General features: G+C 35.9%; 1 protein-coding gene across 1 annotated transcript in view; it reads left to right on the top strand.

Annotated features, from left to right (window-relative positions):
• The first annotated feature begins 1,410 nt into the window (after positions 1-1,410).
• LOC114654288 (troponin T, cardiac muscle isoforms-like) overlaps positions 1,411-21,239 on the top strand; it is a 54,625-nt gene continuing 34,796 nt past the window's right edge. The window contains exons 1-4 of the mRNA XM_051919346.1: positions 1,411-1,506; positions 3,443-3,503; positions 15,744-15,860; positions 18,207-18,284. Of these exons, the coding sequence (XP_051775306.1) occupies positions 3,465-3,503; positions 15,744-15,860; positions 18,207-18,284 (234 nt within the window). The 5' untranslated portion in view covers positions 1,411-1,506; positions 3,443-3,464. The remainder of the gene's footprint in view (positions 1,507-3,442; positions 3,504-15,743; positions 15,861-18,206; positions 18,285-21,239) is intronic.

Raw genomic sequence — 21,239 nt, 5'->3', positions numbered from 1 at the left:
CACCCCCTCTGTCAGGAGCAGAGAGAGAGAGAGAGAGACAGAGAAAAATCAATACGTGCCCTTTGAGCTTTTAAGTATGCGAAGCACCTTGCAGCATGTCGCTTCACGAATCAGCTGCACACAGAAGGTAGCAACGTGAAGATAATCTTTCAGCATTTTTAGACGAGCGTCCGTATCGTCTAGGTGTGCGAACAGCCCCCCTGCTCACACCCCCTACGTCAGGATCAGAGAGAGAAAAGTAAGTTGGGTAGCTTCTCAGCCATCCACCAATAGCGTCCCTTGTATGAAATCAACTGGGCAAACCAACTGAGGAAGCATGTACCAGAAATTAAAAGACCCATTGTCCTCAGAAATCCGCGAACCAGCAAAAAATCCGCAATATATATTTAAATATGCTTACATATAAAATCCGCAATGGAGTGAAGCCGCGAAAGGCGAAGCGCGATATAGCGAGGGATTACTGTATATTATACGTTTTTTTGTATAGGGATTTAAGATGCGCATACCTTTTGATCATGTTGTTAAGCACCCTGTCTGTTCTACACAAGCAGGCCCTTGAAGAACTATACTTAAGCTATACTTTGTCTTCAAAACAGAGCCTTGCAAATCTGTGGTTAATTATGCAATTTTCATTAACGTATACAGTATAAGCTATAAATTATTAAGTTTATTACATAGAGAATTCACAAAAAAATTATTTTTGTTGCCGATAGATGGCAGCACCTGTCCTGCTTTCGTTTATTACAAGATTTTTCGAGCAATTCTTTTGTCTTGCATTGTTTTCCTGCATTGCACTAAAAGTTGCACAATTAGATCTGGGCCACCCTATAGATGATCATAGCTGAACCCACTCCAGACTGCAGAGATACATGTATCTTTTGGCCATCTAGACCATGACAAAAATTAACCAAAAATGACACACGAAAGAGCTAGGAAATGTTCCTTTCTTAGATTGAATCTTGCGCAACACTTTCTCCTCTGCTGCCTTAAATGAACTGTTTATTATTTTGAAATATGTAAACTCTCTAATGCCATATTCATCTCCTTTATTTTCAGTAAATTATGATTTGGCCTCCACAGTGGTACATTGATTGCATGCTAATGAAAAACAGAAGTCTTTAATTAATGCAGCCTGTGAATGGCACACCAAAAATGTATAAATAAATATCTGAATAATGTATAGTGATTTTGTTTGTTTTTAGTGAAGTTGCCTTTGTAATCCATTTACTTTTGCTCCTTTTCTCTTTGGAAGTTTAGATAGCAGCAAAACCTTCAGTGAGTGAAAGAGTATCAATGTTGTGTATTTGCCCTGTGGAAGAGATTATCATATGTAAAAATGCTTTTGTAGATGGCAAACTAAGATTGCGTATCAATATTATGTAAAGCAAGAGTTGTTCATCAATCTGCTACTGAAATTGTTGTTTTTTAAAAAAAAAAATATTGTACAGAATAATTTCCCTTTCTTTTCACATGTTCATTTTTAGATGAAGCGAAACCCAAACCAAAGTAAGTATCAACTTTTCGATTTTCTATCATATAGTATTTTGTTTTTATGGTATGCTACAATAATTTTCTTTTTATCTTACTCTGAAAAACCATATTTTAATGAGGCAGTGTGGAGAAAAGCATTAAAAGTCATTCCATTGTATTTTACACTGTTTGGAAAAGTAGTATGTGCCTTAGAGAGCAAATTCATTTTCTTTTCTCAGCGTCAAATAATCAAATTATTACACTTAACAAAAATGAAAGCCTGGTAACATTCTGTAAATATATAGGAATAATTATTTCTTGTCTGATTTTACTATAGGTTGGCATTGGGGTTAGTGCTGGTGTTTCATGGAGCCAGTGTCCTGGGTTCAAACTCCATACCCAGTCGCTCACTGTTGTAGAGTTTGTACACTCTCCCAGTGTCTTTACTGGGTTTCCACCCACACCCTCACATATGATAGTTTAGTTGATTGGTATTTCCTAACTGGTCCATGTTTAAGTGGACTGTGTAACAGGCCATGAAACAGACTGCCATCTTGTCCAGTGCTGTTTCCATTCCTCATACAGTATCTACAGTGCTGCTTAGATAGGCTTCAGCCCCCTTGACACTGGATTGCATTATGTACAGTACAATTAGGAATGTTATTTTATGTATAGTCTTACTATCACATAATAATGTATAATTTTGTATGCAAACTATTTGAAAAAACATGCTTGTAAAGTTAAGCAGTATTAGCTGGTTGACAATTAGGGCCATTTTGTGCAGATAGTTGATGACAAGAATGTTGCTGCTTCCATGAAAGAACTTCAAATAGCATATGGAGCAGACAACGCTTTACCTAAGCAGCCCTAATAACAAACTACAGTAGTTAAATACCAACCCCTTGAAATCTTTGTGGAGTTTGCACACCCTCCATATAGCCATACAGATTTTTTTTTGTGCATTCATCAACTGCCTCAAACATCCCAAAGGCGAGTGTATTAATTAGGTTTACGACTCAGCTTGAGTGAGTCCAAAGGCTGCTGCCTCACTCAATGCTTTTCTTGTACCTGATGCTGGCAAGTTATTCACTACTCCCATCTCCTGTTTCTTTACAAATCACTTAATTCTGCTCTTTTCTTGACTGAAACAGATCATGATTCTGGAGCCCAGGAGGAGCATGCCATTGTTTTAAATATGTTCTAGGTAGCAAGGTCAGGACATGCAGCTTCCTGGTGTAATGTGATGACAATGAGATTCTGTGACTATTCATAAAATGGCTGCTAGTTAAAAAAAAAAACAAATGTCTCAAAATGGCAGCAATTGTGGTAAAAAAAGACAGTCAGAAAATAATAATGTGCTATAAAAATCATTTCAGATATTAAAATAAACAACAATAATCTATTTTAATAGTCCCAAAGCTAATATTTTTACAACAATGGATAAAATCATTAGTAACACCTTTTTCAGCCTGAAATGTTTCTCTTCTCATCTAAATGGATGTGATTAGCCTTTGTCACCCGAGCCAAGAAGCAAGAAACAGAAAATTTAAATATGAAAATCTGTTTTATCTATATTTTAAAGACAAATGGATGAGGAAGGCAGTTTTGAAAACTTTTCAAACATAGCAATTTGAGTGTGATGTGTTTTAATATCATCTCATTTTTCAAGTGCGTTACTTCACAACAACTGATTTCTATAGGGTATGTGAGAAGGGCTAGTGCTGTTGTAAGGAATATGAAAGCTCAACTTTTAAAAAATACTGCACGCTGTGAATGTGAAAAAGCTTCTTACTGAATGCACCTCCTTTTTGGGCAGGTCATGATGGAAAATGTGAGCATTTATTTGTTAAATTACAGAGTTAATAGTGAACATTTGATTTACCAAAAGGGATAGGAAAAACCACTTAATTCATAAATTAAGTTTACTCACCACAATCTGAAGTTTTTGTCTGTCATCTTGTTTTTTTATTAGGATTTTTGTGCCAAATATTACAATGCCTAAATTGCCAGAAGGAGAAAAAGTTGATTTCGATGTAAGTTTCGGTCATTTTTTTTCTCATCAGTTAAATATTGTCAAATTCAGAGCAAAATGTTCAGTATATTGCTTGTGGTTTACGTTTATTAAGAGCTTCACTAACAATTTTTTTTACATCTGTTGTAAAATACCCATTAATCAGTGGTTAACGTTAGCTTTCCAATTGGAGCAACTTCAAATACATAAACTCAATAAAATGAATTATAATCATGGAGATGCTGTGTAGAAATGGAAAGCATGTGTAGTTCTCATTTTTTTTTAAATTTGTATTTTTAATGAGCCTGTGAAATGTGAACTTAATAGTTAAAGAAGCATCCAGTTTTTATATGTGTAAGAAAACGCTTAATCAGGACATTCATGTAAGACTTTTTATATGATTGGCTAACTTTATAATACATTTTTTGAAATCTGTGAAAGTAAGCTGCTAGAAAACTATACAGTAGCATCAACCTATAATGTGCTTTTAAAAGAGTTTGTTTAGGAAAAATAGGATTTAACAAAAAATTTGTGTGTAAAAGTGGAAAATATGTGATAGTATGAGAAAACCATGTTCTTCTAAAAACATATGGCTAATGGAGTTAAGGCTGTCCATTTCCCAACCCATTAAAAGCTAACCATTCAAAGAAACTATCCAGTTTATGATAACAATAGAATGAAAAGTCAAAATGTACTACTGATTTATTTTTTTCTCCAATAACAGTGGTAATATTTTACTTGTTGCCATTTTTAATGATTTGGGGGTTACACATGTACAGCATAGTGGTACTGTGGTTAGAGCCTCTCGTTTATAGTTCCAGAGATTGGGTTCAAATCTTTGTCCAGGCCATGTTTATACGGAGTTTTCATATTCTCCATGCTTACTTCATTTTTTTCCCACATCCCAAAGGTGTACAGGTTAGTTTATTAGTGACTGTAAATTGACCCGATTGGTTTGAGTGGGCCCTGTGATCTTATCATAATAGGCTCTTGCTCTGTGTGAATCTCCTTAAAAAAACGAATTACGAATAGGCTACAAATTTGGATTGCAATCAGTTTATATTTATATATTTACATCGATTATAAGCAGCTCTTAGCACTCTCAATGCTATAAATAATTGATTAGCCTTTTCAAATTATATATAAAAAAGTTATACAACAAAGTAACATATTTCAGTTAATTACAATTATTATTGTTAATTGCATTGTTTATTTCCAAGGCTAATAAAATATTTACAGACTAATACTAGATGGTTTATAATGAATACCCAAACAAAAGTATGACAAAGTATTCTATACATATTATCAGTATTATTGAAGAAAACATTAAAGCTCATATTTACAGCACTAAGGATTTCCTCATCCCATAATGGTGGCATAGAAGTAGGACATGACATGGATCTGACCATGAGATTTTATACAGTGATAGACCAGTAGTTTTGTGTGGGGTACTCCTTGATTGGCATTAACGCTAGCAGTAGACTAGATACACATTTTAATCGGGATTCTGCTTCCATCTTGGCTAATTTGTTCTGATGCACAATGCACGCGTTTTTCCTTTAATTTTGTCTTCTAATTACAATTTTGTATCGTTGGGACTCCACATTAATACAATTTGTATGAGACTTTTTATAACTGAAGAAGGAAATACTAAAATATAATTACAAGGCTTTAACCTTCAATAAAAGTAAATACACAGTGCAAATATATGATGTGCCAGAACATTCCTGTCCCTGTCTGGTAAATAAGTCTGGAGGACGAGTAGATACTGACCTTACAAATGGACAAACAGATGATTCAGAAACATAAAAATGAAAACTATACCATAATGTATCGCTTCAGTTATCACAATAGGCAATATTCAATTAATTCATGTAAGGCATTTATCAAACATTTTCTAGCAATCATGAAATGTGTAAAAAACTTATCTAACAAAAAAAAAAAATAATACTGTTGTTAGTTAAATACAAAAGAGGCTCTTTGTAGTTATAAAAAAAGTAAAAGTGTAAAACATTAATTAAAAGGAAACAATTAACTGAGAAAAAAGTGTGAGCAAATTTCAATTCTTTTGCAGATGTTTCCTTTCATTGTCTATTCATAACTTCATTCTCTTAAAACTGTAATTGTTGTGCGCCTGTACATCACCAAGGAACAAATAAAATGACCACAGCATAGAAGGCAATTTTTTTTTACTTTACTTTCTCAGGAATTCACTATCTATTAACAGAAGTGTAACACAAATACCCATAAAACTGAAGAACTATATATACACAAGCTAAAATAATAAAGCATGACCGCTCCCCATTCCTCTTTGCCAAATCCCCTATTTATCTTTTTTGCTTTTCCTCTCTTTCCCTTTCCCATCCTTCCTCCTTTAGTCACCTCCATATTCTAGATTCAACATACTCTAGTGGGAGCAACCAAAGATACTCTATTCAGGGAACAGAGATTCCACACTTACACCTAAGGAAGTTATATGGTGCTGTGAGCTGGCACACCTGGCACACCAGCCTTTGCTCTAACCTCAGCTGCCTGCTCTACTAAAGCTGTGGGCAGGCCATTCCTGCAGTCACTGTCAAGTCTTGACACTATTTCTGATCTCAGCAAGGCTATCACATTTACAATTAATAGTTGTTTTTCCACATACATTTACAGTAATGCTGAATGTAATGTCCTTATCTTTTTTATCATCCTAATATACAGTATGTCTCTAGTTAATCTGTCCTTTGCCCTACTCATCATGTCGGGCCAAAGTGAGATTTAAACAAGGTTTTATCTCTTTACTGCACAAAGAATGCAGTGGCTTTGAAATCCATGTCCAATTTGATTTTATATTTAGTTATCCCAGTATGTGAGAATATAGAACTTAATGACTATAGATATACACAGCAACAGTCTGTAAAAGGTTTTTTTCCTTTAAGCATTCCTTATAATCATTCCTCTCTACAGAGTCCTAAACATACTGATCTTCAGGTATTTGAGTGGAAAACCAGAATGTCCAGAGGAAAACCCACACAGACAACGACCAGCACAGGATTTCAGTGCAAGGCACTAATTAAATTAACTACCTAAGCAAACAACAAAAAAAAAACACACACACACAGGTTAAAGAAATATCTTTGGTCTGAGTTTAGCTTTTCCAAAAAGGAAGACAAAATGTTTCAAAAATGAAAAATCAATAAATAAAATACTTAGAAAATCTAAAGTCAAATTCACTTTTTACAATATAATCCGTATACTATAAAAAAAAGTCTCTCAATAAATGTTGAACTATGCTAGCAGGTTCCACCCTGTCAAACATCAGGCAACTGATCACATAGCTCTTCAAGGAAGTCGTATAGTAGTTGAAAAAGAAATGCTAACTTGCCCATCCAGGGACAGTCAATTTAAATGTAGGAACTGAGCGAATTTTAAGTTTGTTAATTAATTATCAGTGCTACCTTTGGCAATATTTGTAAATGACCAAATACTCTGGCAAGTCTCCTCCTTTATTTACCTTACCATTTTGTATGAAGCAGTTTTCCTTGCTCTAGACTTGTATATATCAAGGTGACTGAGGCACAAGGAATACAGAAGTATAATAAGTGCATATACAACATTTATTGACATATAAGACTGAACACAGACAGACTTGCCAAACATGTAACATATAGGCTGGCTGTTTACTGGTATTTAATATTCTACTTTATCTTGGCATAGATAAATAGTTTTTTGATACCAAGTCTTTATGGATGATGTCCGATATTGTGTGGAGTTGTTGCTTTATTGTTGCTCCAGGTTCAAGTGGAAGATTCTTCATGCATTGCAGTGCACTCTTTCTCTTTGCTGCATGATTCTTGTCAGTGCTGTGCTGCTGCTTCCTCAGCATGTATTCTTCTGTCTTATGCTACTTCCTGTGGAAAAAGCATCACTGATTCTGGGCCAAGAGTTTAGATAGTTCCCCTCTTGAAGTAATGGCTCCTTAGCCTCAGTTACCTAGTTTGGAATGCAAGTGAAGGGATGCTCTGCATGTTAAATCTTAACAGGCCTTTCGCTTCATATACTCTATAATGCCTTGAGTAGAATTCACACTAAAACATGGTGTATGGACAAAAGTAGAAATCTGTGTGCGCACAACAAAATTCAGATGCATAAAAATGTGTGTAAGCAAAGTTCTACACACTTTCCCTTTACAAATACCAATCAGCATGAATTTTAACACACATGTACAACCCTACAGCCCTACCCTGACTCCTCCCCGAATTTGCCTATTCGAATATGCAAATCAATTTAATTAGCCCCTTCCATTCAGTGTTTTGCTAAGATGCGAATTTTCATTTTCTTCCTAGAGACAAATACATCCTCAGAGGTTTCTGCAGGAATACTCTGGGAAACACTAAAGGCCTTCTTAAGAGGACAGATTAGTTCACATCTTTCCCACAGGAATAAATTAGAAACCAAGAAAGTATCAGAACTAAAAAGCAAAATTACTAGAATAGATGAAGAACATGCCAGGCTTCCAAGCGAGGCTCTACATAGGAAAAGGTAGGCTCTGCATTCAGAACTCAACCTCTTGACAACTAAAGAAATTGAACAACTAATTTATAAATCCAGACATCATTACTATGAACATGGAGAGAAAGCTAATAAGCTTTTAGCTCAACAAATCCACAAGCAAGAAGTTTGCAATGCAATCCCAGTAATCAACACGAATGGAGACGAAATCATTGGCCATAAAAATATAATGCACACATTTAGAGACTACTATAAATCCTTATATTCTACTGAGTTTAAAGAAGACAACACACAATCTAATGCATTTCTGGATACATTACAGCTACCACAAATAGATACTTTTAGTGCGGAGGAACTGGATAAACCTAAACTGCTATCAGAATTACTAGATGCTATAAAGTCACTTTAAGGCGGGAAAGCAGCAGGCCCTGATGGCTACCCTGCAGAATTTTATATGAAATTCTCCGCTCAGCTAGCTCCTCTCCTATTAGCAACATTTACAGAAGCTAGAGACAATCAAATTCTACCTCAAACTTTTCGCCAAGCATTAATCACCATCTTTCCTAAACAAAATAAGGACTTATTACACTGTGCATCATATAGACCAATTTCACTTCTGAATAATGATGTTAAGATAATCTCAAAAATCATAGCTAGAAGGATGGAGAAAGTGCTGCCTTCGGTAATATCACAAGATCAAACTGAAGGATAAGTGTCGACCCTTGATAAATCCAATCTTCGACGCCTGTTTAATGTAATATACTCACCAACAAAGCCAAACACCCCAGAAATATTATTATCATTGGATGCAGAAAAAGCATTTGACATGGCTGAATGGAAATACCTTTTCACTACATTCGAGAAATTTGGGTTTGGCCCGAACATTTGTACATGGATCAAACTACTATATACCAATCCAGAAGCTTCAGTTTGTATTAACAACATTTGTTCAGACTACTTTAAACTAGAATGTGGTACCAGACAAGGATGCCCCTTGTCACCATTGCTATTTGCAATCGCCATTGAACCACGGGCGGTTCACTGTCAAAATGGGATTATCAGAGAAGGACTGGAACAGAAAATTTCTCTATATGCAGATGATATGGTATTGTATACAGTGCATCTGGAAAGTATTCACAGCACATCACTATTTCCACATTTTGTTATGCTACAGCCTTATTCCAAAATGGATCAAATTCAATTTTTTCCTCAGAATTCTACACACAACACCCCATAATGACAACGTGAAAAAAGTTTACTTGAGGTTTTTGCAAATTTATTAAAAATAAAAAAACTGAGAAATCACATGCACATAACTATTCACAGCCTTTGCTCAAAACTTTGTCAATGCACCTTTGGCAGCAATTACAGCCTCAAGTCTTTTTGAATATGATGCCACAAGTTTGGCACACCTATCCTTGAACAGTTTCGCCTATCCCTCTTTGCAGCACCTCTCAAGCTCAATCAGGTTGGCTGGGAAGCGTCAGTGCACAGCCATTTTAAGATCTCTCCAGAGATGTTCAATCGGATTCAAGTCTGGGCTCTGGCTGGGCCACTCAAGGACATTCACAGAGTTGTCCTGAAGCCACTCCTTTGATATCTTGGCTGTGTGCTTAGGGTCATTGTCCTGCTGAAAGATGAACCGTTGCCCCCAGTCTGAGGTCAAGAGTGCTCTGGAACAGGTTTTCATCCAGGATGTCTCTGTACATTGCTGCAGTCATCTTTCCTTTTATCATGACTAGTCTCCCAGTTCCTGCCGCTGAAAAACATCCCCACAGCATGATGCTGCCACCACCATGCTTCACTGTAGGGATGGTATTGGCCTGGTGATGAGCGATGCCTAGTTTTCTCCAAACGTGACGCCTGGCATTCACACCAAAGAGTTCAATCTTTGTCTCATCAGACCAGAGAATTTTCTTTCTCATGGTCTGAGAGTCCTTCAGGTGCCTTTGGGCAAACTCCAGGCGGGCTGCCATGTGCCTTTTACTAAGGAGTGGCTTCCGTCTGGCCACTCTACCATACAGGCCTGATTGGTGGATTGCTGCAGAGATGGTTGTCCTTCTGGAAGGTTCTTCTCTGTCCACAGAGGACCTCTGGAGCTCTGACAGAGTGACCATCGGGTTCTTGGTCACCTCCCTGACTAAGGCCCTTCTCCCCCGATCGCTCAGTTTAGATGGCCGGCCAGCTCTAGGAAGAGTCCTGGTGGTTTCAAACTTCTTCCACTTACGGATGATGGAGGCCACTGTGCTCATTGGGACCTTCAAAGAAGCAGAAATTTTTCTGTAACCTTCCCCATATTTGTGCCTTGAGACAATCCTGACTTGGAGGTCTACAGACAATTCATTTGACTTCATGCTTGGTTTGTGTTCTGACATGAACTGTCAACTGTGGGACCTTATATAGACAGGTGTGTGCCTTTCCAAATCATCTCCAATAAACTGAATTTACCACAGGTGGACTCCAATTAAGCTGCAAAAACATCTCAAGGATGATCAGGGGAAACAGGATGCACCTGAGCTCAATTTTGAGCTTCATGGCAAAGGCTGTGAATACTTATGTACATGTGCTTTCTCAATTTTTTTATTTTTAATAAATTTGCAAAAATCTCAAGTAAACTTTTTTCACGTTGTCATTATGGGGTGTTGTGTGTAGAATTCTGAGGAAAAAAATGAATGTAATCCATTTTGGAATAAGGCTGCAACATAACAAAATGTGGAAAAAGTGATGTGCTGTGAATACTTTCCAGATGCACTGTATATCAGACCCACAAAATTCTGTGCCTGCAGTCTTAATAGCACTTACAGAATTTCAAAAGATCTCTGGTCTCAGAATTAATCTGAATAAAACTGTACACAATATCATATTGGACACCTTTCCTTTTATTACTGCAGATCAGTTTAAATACCTAGGGGTAAACCTCACAAGTAAACACAAAGCTCTTTATCAACAAAATTTCGCCGGCAATATGTAAAAAATTAAGCAAGACTTGCACAGATGGTCAACCCTTCATCTCACTCTAGCTGGAAGAATTAATGTTGTTAAGATGAATAAGCTTCTTTTTTTATTTCAAAACATTCCAATATACATCAATAAATCATTTTTTAAGCAATTAGATTCAACAATAACCTAATTTATTTGGAACTCAAAACATCCACGTATCCAAAGAGCGACCCTACAAAGACCTAAGGCAGAAGGTGGCATGGCTCTACATAACTTTCAGTTTTATTACTGGGCAGCAAGCATACAAGCTATAAAAACTTGGACACAAACAGATGAACATACACAGGCCTGGTCCGCAATAGAAGTAAAATCCTGCAGTACTTCTTTATATTCCCTTCTTTGTGCCCCAATAAATGCGAGGTATCGGCAATATACTAATAACCCAATTGTGCTTCACTCACTCAGAATATGAAACCAATGTAGAAAGCATTTTAAGATGGAGAAGCTTTTATTTGTGGCACCTCTGCAAGAGAACCACCTCTTTCAACCCTCGCAAACATATGCAGTTTTTAATATCTGGAAAAATTCTGGGATTAAATTGCTCAGAGATCTTTATATAGACAACATCTTTGCATCCTATGAACAATTACATTCCAAATTTACTTTCCAGCTACACATTTCTTTCACTATCTTCAAATTAGGAACTTTGTTAAACAGAACTTGCCTGATGTTCCTCATCTTGCACCCTCGTCCATGCTGGAAAAAATATTGCTCAATTTCAAGGACTTATATACCATCTCTACAATATATAAAATTATTTTACAGTCCCTCCCTTTCAAAGATCCAAGAGGACAATGGGAAAAAGATCTCTTAATCAATATATCAGAAAGGGAGTGGAAAGTAGCAATGCAGATAATTCACTCAAGCTCCATATGCACAAAGCATTCAATTATTCAACTCAAAATTATATATTGAGCACATCTGTTTCGCTTAAAACTGTCCAAAATGTTTCCGGGGCAAGATCCAACCTGCGAACGCTGCAATCAAGTCCCAGCCTCACTGGGTCACATGCTTTGGGCCTGCGCCAAATTAACATCATTTTTGACCAAAATTTTTAAGTGCCTCTCAGACTGCCTTGGTGTCACAATCCCTTCTAACCCATTAACAGCTGTGTTTGGTGTTCTTCCAGATGGGTTTAAATTGGAGAAGGACAAACAAACTGTGATTGCTTTCACTACACTTTTGGCACGCAGACTTATTTTGCTAAACTGGAAGAATCCTAACTCTCCTCTTTTAAGTCAGTGGGTAACCAATGTTTTATACTATTTTAAATTGGCAAATATCAAATATTCAGTTAGAGGATCTGTACAGAATAAAATTTAAAAAAAATGTAAAAAAAAATTTTTTTAAAATTACATTTAAAACCTGGCAGGATATAATCAATAAAATTTTAGAATAAGCTCTTAAAGCACCGAGGAAGTAATTATCTCTGCATTTCTTTTTCCTCTCCATTCATCTCTAATGGCCTATTAAACTCATCAATTTAAGTTTTACCCTATGGCCATGCTCTCTCTCTCAGGGGTGGGGGTCGACTTGTTTTTCAATCCCATTTTTTTTTTTAAATTGATCGGTTTGTATGAATGATTACAATAAAATTAATAAAATTAAAAAAAAAAAAGATGCGAAATGTAGGTCCTGCTCAGTGAAGTGGTGGCAATTAAAAACATACTATTTGGTGGCTTAAGCAGTGGTATGAGCAACAAAAGGAAATTTATGGTGCCTACAGCATTGCGGAGGCACTCAAATGTTCCAGTTCAGAAAGTCACACAGTGCCCGAAATAAAACAGAAGTGGTCTAATATCAAAGTAGTAGTGAAAAGGTAAGTCGCAGCCTTCTGTCTGAATGTCATATGGAAGTGTATTAGGGCCATTTAGAAAAGAAAAAAAAGATAGGTACACAATGCGATATCTTGTAACAATGCTGAAGCAGCCATGGTAGTTGGAATAGTTTGGCCATTCTGTGCACCATTATATAGTTACAGAATGATTACAGTCAAGTGCCTTAAATTTATAAACTATATGCAATTAATTTTGGTGCATTCAATAAAGTGGACGCAAATCTAAAAAAGACAAAGAGACCACACAGAAACAGTAACCCTACTTTGATATTGGGTGCCACCCATTTGCAAAACCAAGCAGAAAGAAATGTGTGTATGCCTGTTAGCAGCTTTACGCCAATTTTAGTTTTTATACATCTCGATGTGAGCATGGAAATGGAAATGCGCAACATTTTTGTACATATGCACCGTTTATATATGAGGTCCCTGGTGTGCCACTAAAGTCTAGCAGAATGGGCAACGCCCACTTTGACTTACAGTTGTCACTATATAATTTAAAATGTAAGCAAAAATATTCCAAGTAGAATTAACAAATTGATAATAAGTAATGGTAAATTAAAAGTCCCAGTAAAAATAATTTAATATGTCCACTGTCAAACCTGCTTAATTCAGTTCAGGGTCACAAAAGCCAGAGCCTTGGTTGCATTGAAACAAGGCAGGAATTCACTTTTGATGCGGTGGGTTGGCACCCTGCCCGGGATTGGTCCCTGCCATGTGCCCTGTGTTGGCTGGGATTGGCTCCAGCAGACCCCTGTGACCCTGTGTTCGGATTCAGCGAGTTGGAAAATGGATGGATGGATGGATGGGATATCAGTCCATTGCAGGACTCATGGAAACAACATCACCTAACCCAAAAATGTGCACCTTTGGGATGTAAGACAAAAATTAGAATACCAAAAGAAAAAACCTACAGACACAAGGAGAACATGTAAATTCTACCCCATCTGAACCCTGCCTCCTGAGCGCTACACGTCAATAATGCAATATAAAATAAATGCAATAATCCTTTAATTGTCACTCTACCTAGAAAATAATTAATTCAATTAAATACAGTGACATGTAGCTTATTCAATTGTAAAACAAAATATTAAAGTGTGTGGTGGCATAGACTCCGTGTGGTGGTGGGCATATTTTTAATCATATCATATAGTCTGTTGGCAGTGATGCTAAATAAATCAATAATTAAATGAAAATCCAAGGGTGTATATTATATTATATTATATTATATTATATTATATTATATTATATTATATTATATTATATTATATTATATTATGTAGTGTTTTTTTCAAACCTCAACAGACTTAACAGCTTAGTTAACATTCTGCAATCAAATTGCACCAAATAGCTGAGTAATTTAACTTACCTTCTCAAAACATTTTCTGTTTTCCTTGGAATACCTTAAAAATGACAATGGCATTCAAGTTGGAGGTCACCGTTTTTAGAAAACAAATTCCTTATAATGCAGAAATGAGCGCAGTATTGTGATTCACAAACTAAATGCTTTTCCTACTACACAGTCACAAGAAGCAGATAATGCAAAATCCAGCCCTTAATTGAACTTTGATCGATTGCAGGTCAGACTCAGACAAATAAACATCAGTTCAGAGAAGCCAGCTAATCTAGCAGGCATATTGTTGGGATCTGGAAGGCAACCCTGGGAGCAAAATATCACCACAACAATCATTTGCGTCCAGCAATTCCCATAGGTGAATTTTTAAAAAATCATGACGTGTCCAGTAGGGTTTTCTTTCTTTTTTTCTCCCATATGCTATAGACCGCTAGGTTTATTCCTTCTAAACAGAAAGAGTATGAGTGATTTTATGCCAGTTCTTTTCAATGCTCTACTATCCAATAAAGTGAATGATTGTGCCATCTAGTGGTCATTTCTGAAGTATTTGTGGGGCTATAGCAACACCTCACACTATGTCATGTTGCGAAATCAACAGATATTAAAGTTTTCCTCCTCACTAGAAATTATTTATTATTTTTCTTACGTGGTATAATTTTAAATATAAATTATCTGCATTATTGTTGTTTTAATGCACTCCATTTTCCTAACAATCTTCAGGTTATTGTCTGAGGGCTTCCTTAGATCACACTGTGGTGAAACTAATTTAAAGTTTTTTAAGGTGTGGATAGATCAATACCTTCCACATACTACATTTTTCTTCACCTACCTTGACTGTCCATATATTTGTCCTCCTGTCTTCCTGCTCTGGGCCCTGTATGGTAAACCTCCTGTGGGAGGTGCACAGAGGGATACTGTCTTCCTAATGTTTGTCTTCATTAAAATTACTTTTGAACGCTTTGAAATTACTTGACTCTTTGGTATGAGAAAACCTCCACATATGATATACTATTTGACTCATCTTGACGTCTAGTTTTGCAAGATATCAAGCTTTTTTGGGGTTCATTCCTATTTTTGGATGTCTAGACACAAAAAAAACCCTAATTTTTAGTCAAGAAATTTCCTTTCAGTTATAATTGTTATAAAAGCTGCTGCGTCTCATTTCAAGCTAAAGAAACTAGGTTTGAAGGCACAGTCACTGCCTGTATCTGCTTGCACATTCTCCCCGTGTCTCTATGGATTTGTTCTCCAGATACTCTGTTTTTTTCTCCCACATACAAAAGGTATACATTTATAATGGCCATATGAATGAGTGAGTTTGCCAGGGATGCTTCCTGCCTTCTGCCTGATGTTGCCAGGGAGGATAATGGATTTTCAAACTGGAACTAGATTCAGCAAAGTCATCAATGGATGGATTTAACATATTTTAACAAAGCCTAAAAAGTACTGGATGGTAGTAGTGATATTTGCAGTCCAAATTAGATTTAGAATAAAAGTAATGGTATTACTGCTGATAAACCAGATTAATCTAAGGAAAACAGATCTTAAATAATTCAACCTTATTTTTTAATCTCTTACAGGATATTCATAGGAAGCGCATGGAGAAGGACTTGATGGAACTACAGTCTCTTATTGAGGCACACTTTATACAAAGAAGAAAAGAGGAAGAAGAGTTAATAGCTCTAAAGGAAAGAATAGTAAGTTAATTTATTTTGTGTTTTTAGAATAATTGCATTTAGCATACCATTAGACATGAACTTGCATGTGGATGTGTGCTCCTCTGTGCCCACGGCCTACTTTTAGAAATTTGTGTGTCTGACAGTGTCAGTACTGTATGTCTCATAGCAAATGCAAAATCCTTTGCAATACATTAAATAATGATTTTTGTACAAAGGCAGAGAATATTAAAACTATTTCACATTGTTCATCAGACTCCATTGGTCCACAATGCAGACAAAGAAAGGGTTTGATCAGTTTGAAGACTGGCAGCAAGTGAAGTTCAGATAGAGAGAAAATTAAGCAAAGAGTTAAGATTTTGAGCTTATATAAAGAAAGAATGTGAATAGCTTTCCTCAACTATTTATCCTTGTCTTAGATATTTTCTAAAAAAATTTAAAGAGGTGTTACATTATTGTAGTGTCAGGAAGTAATTTTCAGAGAATCACACAGCCATGTGAAAATAGTTAATTAATTAATGTAAGAAAAAAAATCCTAATATTTAATGGCACAATAATTGGAATGCACTTGCAGCCAGCCTGTGCTACCTCCCATGACCTTAAAGTTTCCACAGCCTTCCCAGTAATATACATATGGTGAGCAGCTTTGATTGAAAAGCATTTCACAAAGAGCACTGTTTTAAAAATTATAGTTAACTAATAGAGCTTTTGTAATTTACCAGTATGGAGTGCATTTTAGTGCAACAAACCTCATTAGTGCTTTTTAAACTGATACCATTTTTTAAAATAGAAACAGAAGTAAAAATTTAACTAGAATGCTTTTTATTCTATTAACTCTCATTTACTGTGTTTCTTAACTAAAGGTTACTTACTGATTAAATACACTGACTGAGTATCAAATTTATACAGTATGGCAAATCACCTGTATGCATTTGTCTCTAGTTTTGTCAGGCATTTTCTGTAATAATGGGAATTCTACAGTAAAATAAGTGCTTTTCTCTGACAATTTCTTTGAAATTTTGAGAAAACAGTTGATTAATAGCAACCAGTGCCTGTGTAAAATACACCAATATCACCAAAGTGATAGTTAAGAAAAAAATATAAAAAAATGTAATTATGGTTTGGAGGACCGAATCTGGTCAATTATTTTATGGATACTGAAACTGTTTAAAATAAATGTATAAATATCATATTTCAAATGACATAATGTCAAGAATCACATCATAATAATATGAAAATAATGATGGATACACATTAGCAACTCTATATAGGCTCAGTGTTTCTGCTCTTATGGTATTACTGTCACTATGGATATGCACCTAAAAATTTCATTGTACTTGAACACATAAACAAAGCTGTTTGAAAGCTGTTTTACTTTGGTCGGATATGTGTATTATTCATAGTCTATGGAACCGTACACTGAATAAAAGCAATATTCAAAATAATTTTTATTGAACACCAAATTACAAATTTATTTAATAATCAATATTATTAACATTTTAGGTGTTTAAACCAAGTCAACCCACTGCCAAAGATAACAATAGAACAACTGCATCAATTTATTTGGTAAATTGTTTGTTTCAATGTCATAAGGAGCTGAAACCCTTTAAAGATCAGCAAGTGCATTGCAGCTCACCTCACAGTTTACGCAGTCATTAAACCATCTACAGTAGTAGAGGGACAAAATATAGATAGCATATGAGCAAACAACATGATTTTGGACTGTAGGAGGAAAGATGCTGTGGTGGATATTGTTAAAGTTTCATCTGGAAGGCACATGTCTTCAGAATTGGTGTGGAGCCTAAACGCAACTCTACCCACTGAGTAACGATAATCCTTGAACTGCAGAACTCTTAGGCCTTTTCCTTTTTAACTATTTATTTTAATATGTTGATTATGTAGAATTCTTGTATTAAGGGGAAGTGTATTTAAAACTGAAGCTAGGAAGCACTTCTTTATCAAAGAGTTGTGAGAATCTGAAACAAACTACCAAAACATGTAGCTGAAGTATCAGGATGAAATACTGGAACAACTCAGTTATTAGCTAAACAAACTAGTTAGATGGACTTAATGGCTTCCTGTCATTTGTTAAATTTACATTTAAGCACATAGTATTAGGTGTAAGACATTGTTTGATGAGTAGACTTTGTAAATGGATTATGTAGTCTTTCAAATGGTTTTGGCAATAGACTTTGGATAGACAGTTTCTTGCTGTAAATAAATAACGTGTTCACAAACATCTAGTGTTAATTTGAGCTGACAACAATCTGTCTTCTCTTCAGGCAAAATAAAAATGAGCAGACTTTTTATACTAGGAAAATTCATATTAGGCTCATTTTATATCAACTTTTTAATTAATCTTCACAGGAAAAACGAAGGGCTGAAAGAGCTGAACAACAAAGAGACCGTGCTGAAAGGGAAAAAGAAAGACAAAACAGAGTGGCAGTAAGTGTTGACATATTGCACATAAAGAAGCAATGCAGCTTCCTGACATAAGCAAATTAAGTGACAGTTTGGGACCCCAAAGTGTTTGTACTGTATATGGAGATGCTGGTGTGTATTAAAAAATTATAATAATTTTGATGATAACGGGCCATTCATCCCACAAAAAATAGCCAGTCCTATTCACATAATTTTTCCAAAAAAAGCATATAGCCTAGTTTTTAAAGGTCTCTAAAGTCCTACCACACTACATTATGACTTATTCCATTTGTCTATGGTTCTCTGTGTGAAGAAAAACTTCCAAATGCTTGTGCAAAATTTGCCCTTAACAATTTTGCAGATGTGTCCCAATGTTCTTATTGAACACATTTTAAAGTATTAATTGTACTAATTCCCTTCATAATTTTAAGCACTTCAATCGTGTCTCCTTTTAATCTCATTTTGCTTAAAGTGAAAGGTCTCATATGTTTTAATCTTTTTTCATAACTCATCCACTGTTGTCCTGGAATAAGCCTAGTTGCTCTTCTCTAGATTTTTTTCTAATGCTACTCTGTCTTTTTGTAGTCTAGAGATCAAAACTATACACAGTACTGCAGAAGAGGCCTCATCAGCATTTTATAAAGCTTGAGCAAACCCTTCTTGAACTTGTATTCTACACATTGCGATATAACCTAACATTCTGTTAGACTTCTTAATGGCTTCTGAACACTGTCTGGAAGTTGATAGCGCAGACCCCACTACGACGCCTAGATCCTTCTCATAAGGCATACTTTCAATTTTCAGACCTCCCATTGTCTATTCAAATTCAGCAGTTTTACGTTTTTACTTCCTACAGGTAATATCTTATATTAACTTTCATTAAATTTAATCTGCCAAAAAATCTTCCCAAGCCTGTTTGTTGTCCAAATCCCTCTAAAATGATTCAATGAATTCGAGATTATCTGACAATCCACCTATCATGATATCATCTGCAAAGTTAACCAGCTTGTTATTTATAGGCCTATCCAAATCATGTATAAATATATATTAAAAACAGTAGATGCCCTTACACTGACTCCTGAGGGAGACCTCTCTTAACTTTACCCAATTCTTATAATGTTGATTGCATCATAACCCTCTACTTCCTGTGCTTTAGCCAATTCTGCACTAATCTAAAAACTACACCCTGAACTCCTACCTCTTTTAATTTGATGCCAAACCTCTCATGAGAAACCTTTTCAAATGCTTTGTGAAAATTAAGATAAATAATATCGTATGCACTAATCTGGTTGTAATCTTTTGTTGCTTCCTCACAGAATTCCAGCATGTTAGTAAAACACAAACTCCCTCGTTTGAGTCTATGCTTACTGTTCAGTAAAACTACTGTTCTTGCCATGTGCTGCTCTTTTCCTTAATAATTATTTGCATTAATTAATCTGTGATGCACTTTAACTTTACTGGGCTATAGTTACTTGGATCTGCCTGATCACTTTTTTATATAATGTGATATTACATTTGGTCCTAATGATTTGTTTGATTTCAGCCTATTTAATATGAGCTGTACTTCTGCCTCTACAATTTCTAAATCAGTCAGGTTATATACTTCCCAATGTCCCAATGAACAATAAAACTATTTCCTTCTATCCTACACTAATATTAGAGTCTCATGTTAATTCTTCTAATCTCCTTAATCTTACCTGGACTAGTGTATGGCACAGGCAGAACTTCAGTAAAGACTGCCTTGTCAGTTCTTCTCCTCAGCCTAGTACCCAACTGTTTAAAATTGGATTGCAGTACTGACTGCCTGCTCTTATGTAATTTGTTCCAACATGGACAATAACAACTAGATTCACCACTGCTCTAGCCAAGAAGGCATCCAACCTTCCAGGGACGTCTCCCGTTTGTGCACCCAAATGTCAGCACACTGTGCAAGACTCTCTGTCTCTTGAGCAAACCTGCTCTTCAGTCCACCTATTGATTGAATCCTCCACTATCTCTCTTTCTTGGGACTGTTTTTCAGAAGGACATTTGGGGCTTCTGATGCCTGCCTACCACCAAAGAGTTTGAATGGACACCTTCCAGCTCCCCAAGGACCTGAAAATGGTTTGACACTTACAATTCTGAGGTTGATGCCCCTGGACATTGTGCGCTCTTTGCCTTGTACTTTGTGACTATGGCCTATCTATCTGTACTTTAGTGGTCTTAAGTCTGTTCCCACATCACCTCAGATTTGCACATTATCTCTCTAAAGGACACCTGGGAAATGTCCGCCAATCCTGCACAACACAGGATCTAACAACACAAGACAACCAACTTCTCCTCCAATTCAGTGGTCCTAAGCTTAAGATGCTAAAATACAGTAGCTGACATCTCCTGCAGATGTAGCCTTCAAGGAGGACTGACTCCTCCAACTCATCCTACAAAAAGTTCAACATCCAACAGGAATTGCATTGCACGGGCCTAAGTTTTAAAATTTGGCTTTGGATTACTAAACTGCTTACCTTTTTATTAAAGTTAAATTATTTAATTTACATTTTAAAATTAATAGGCTAATAGATTAAAGAACTACTGCTGTTGATTAACACCTTCTGACCACTTAAGCTCCTATAATACTCTCTCCCTTGACTGCCTGGTGTTCATCTTTCTTTGAAGTTATTAACTTTATTTTTTCCCTGTCTGTTTTCTTAACTTTGTGCCCCACTTTTTGCTTACTTACTTTGAAGCTCTCCACTTATACGTTTATATTCCTTCTTATTAATGAGCCCTTATGCTGTCACCCTCTTAATTGTGCTAACTTTCCTAACCACTAAAAACTGTTCTATCAGTTAATTATTTCCTTATTCACTGTTTCTGTTATGAATATTCTGTTCTGTTCTGTCTCTACTGCTGCTTGCTCCCAATCTGCGTTGCCTCTCTTGATAACTGTTTACATACCGCTGAACTTCTCTCTTAACTACTTTGCAGTGAGCCGGCTCTCTG

This window comes from Erpetoichthys calabaricus, chromosome 1 (genome assembly GCF_900747795.2).
Source record: "Erpetoichthys calabaricus chromosome 1, fErpCal1.3, whole genome shotgun sequence".
Classification (NCBI taxonomy): domain Eukaryota; kingdom Metazoa; phylum Chordata; class Cladistia; order Polypteriformes; family Polypteridae; genus Erpetoichthys; species Erpetoichthys calabaricus.
Note: the sequence above shows the minus strand (reverse complement) of the source record. Positions and strands in the feature narration are given on the sequence as shown.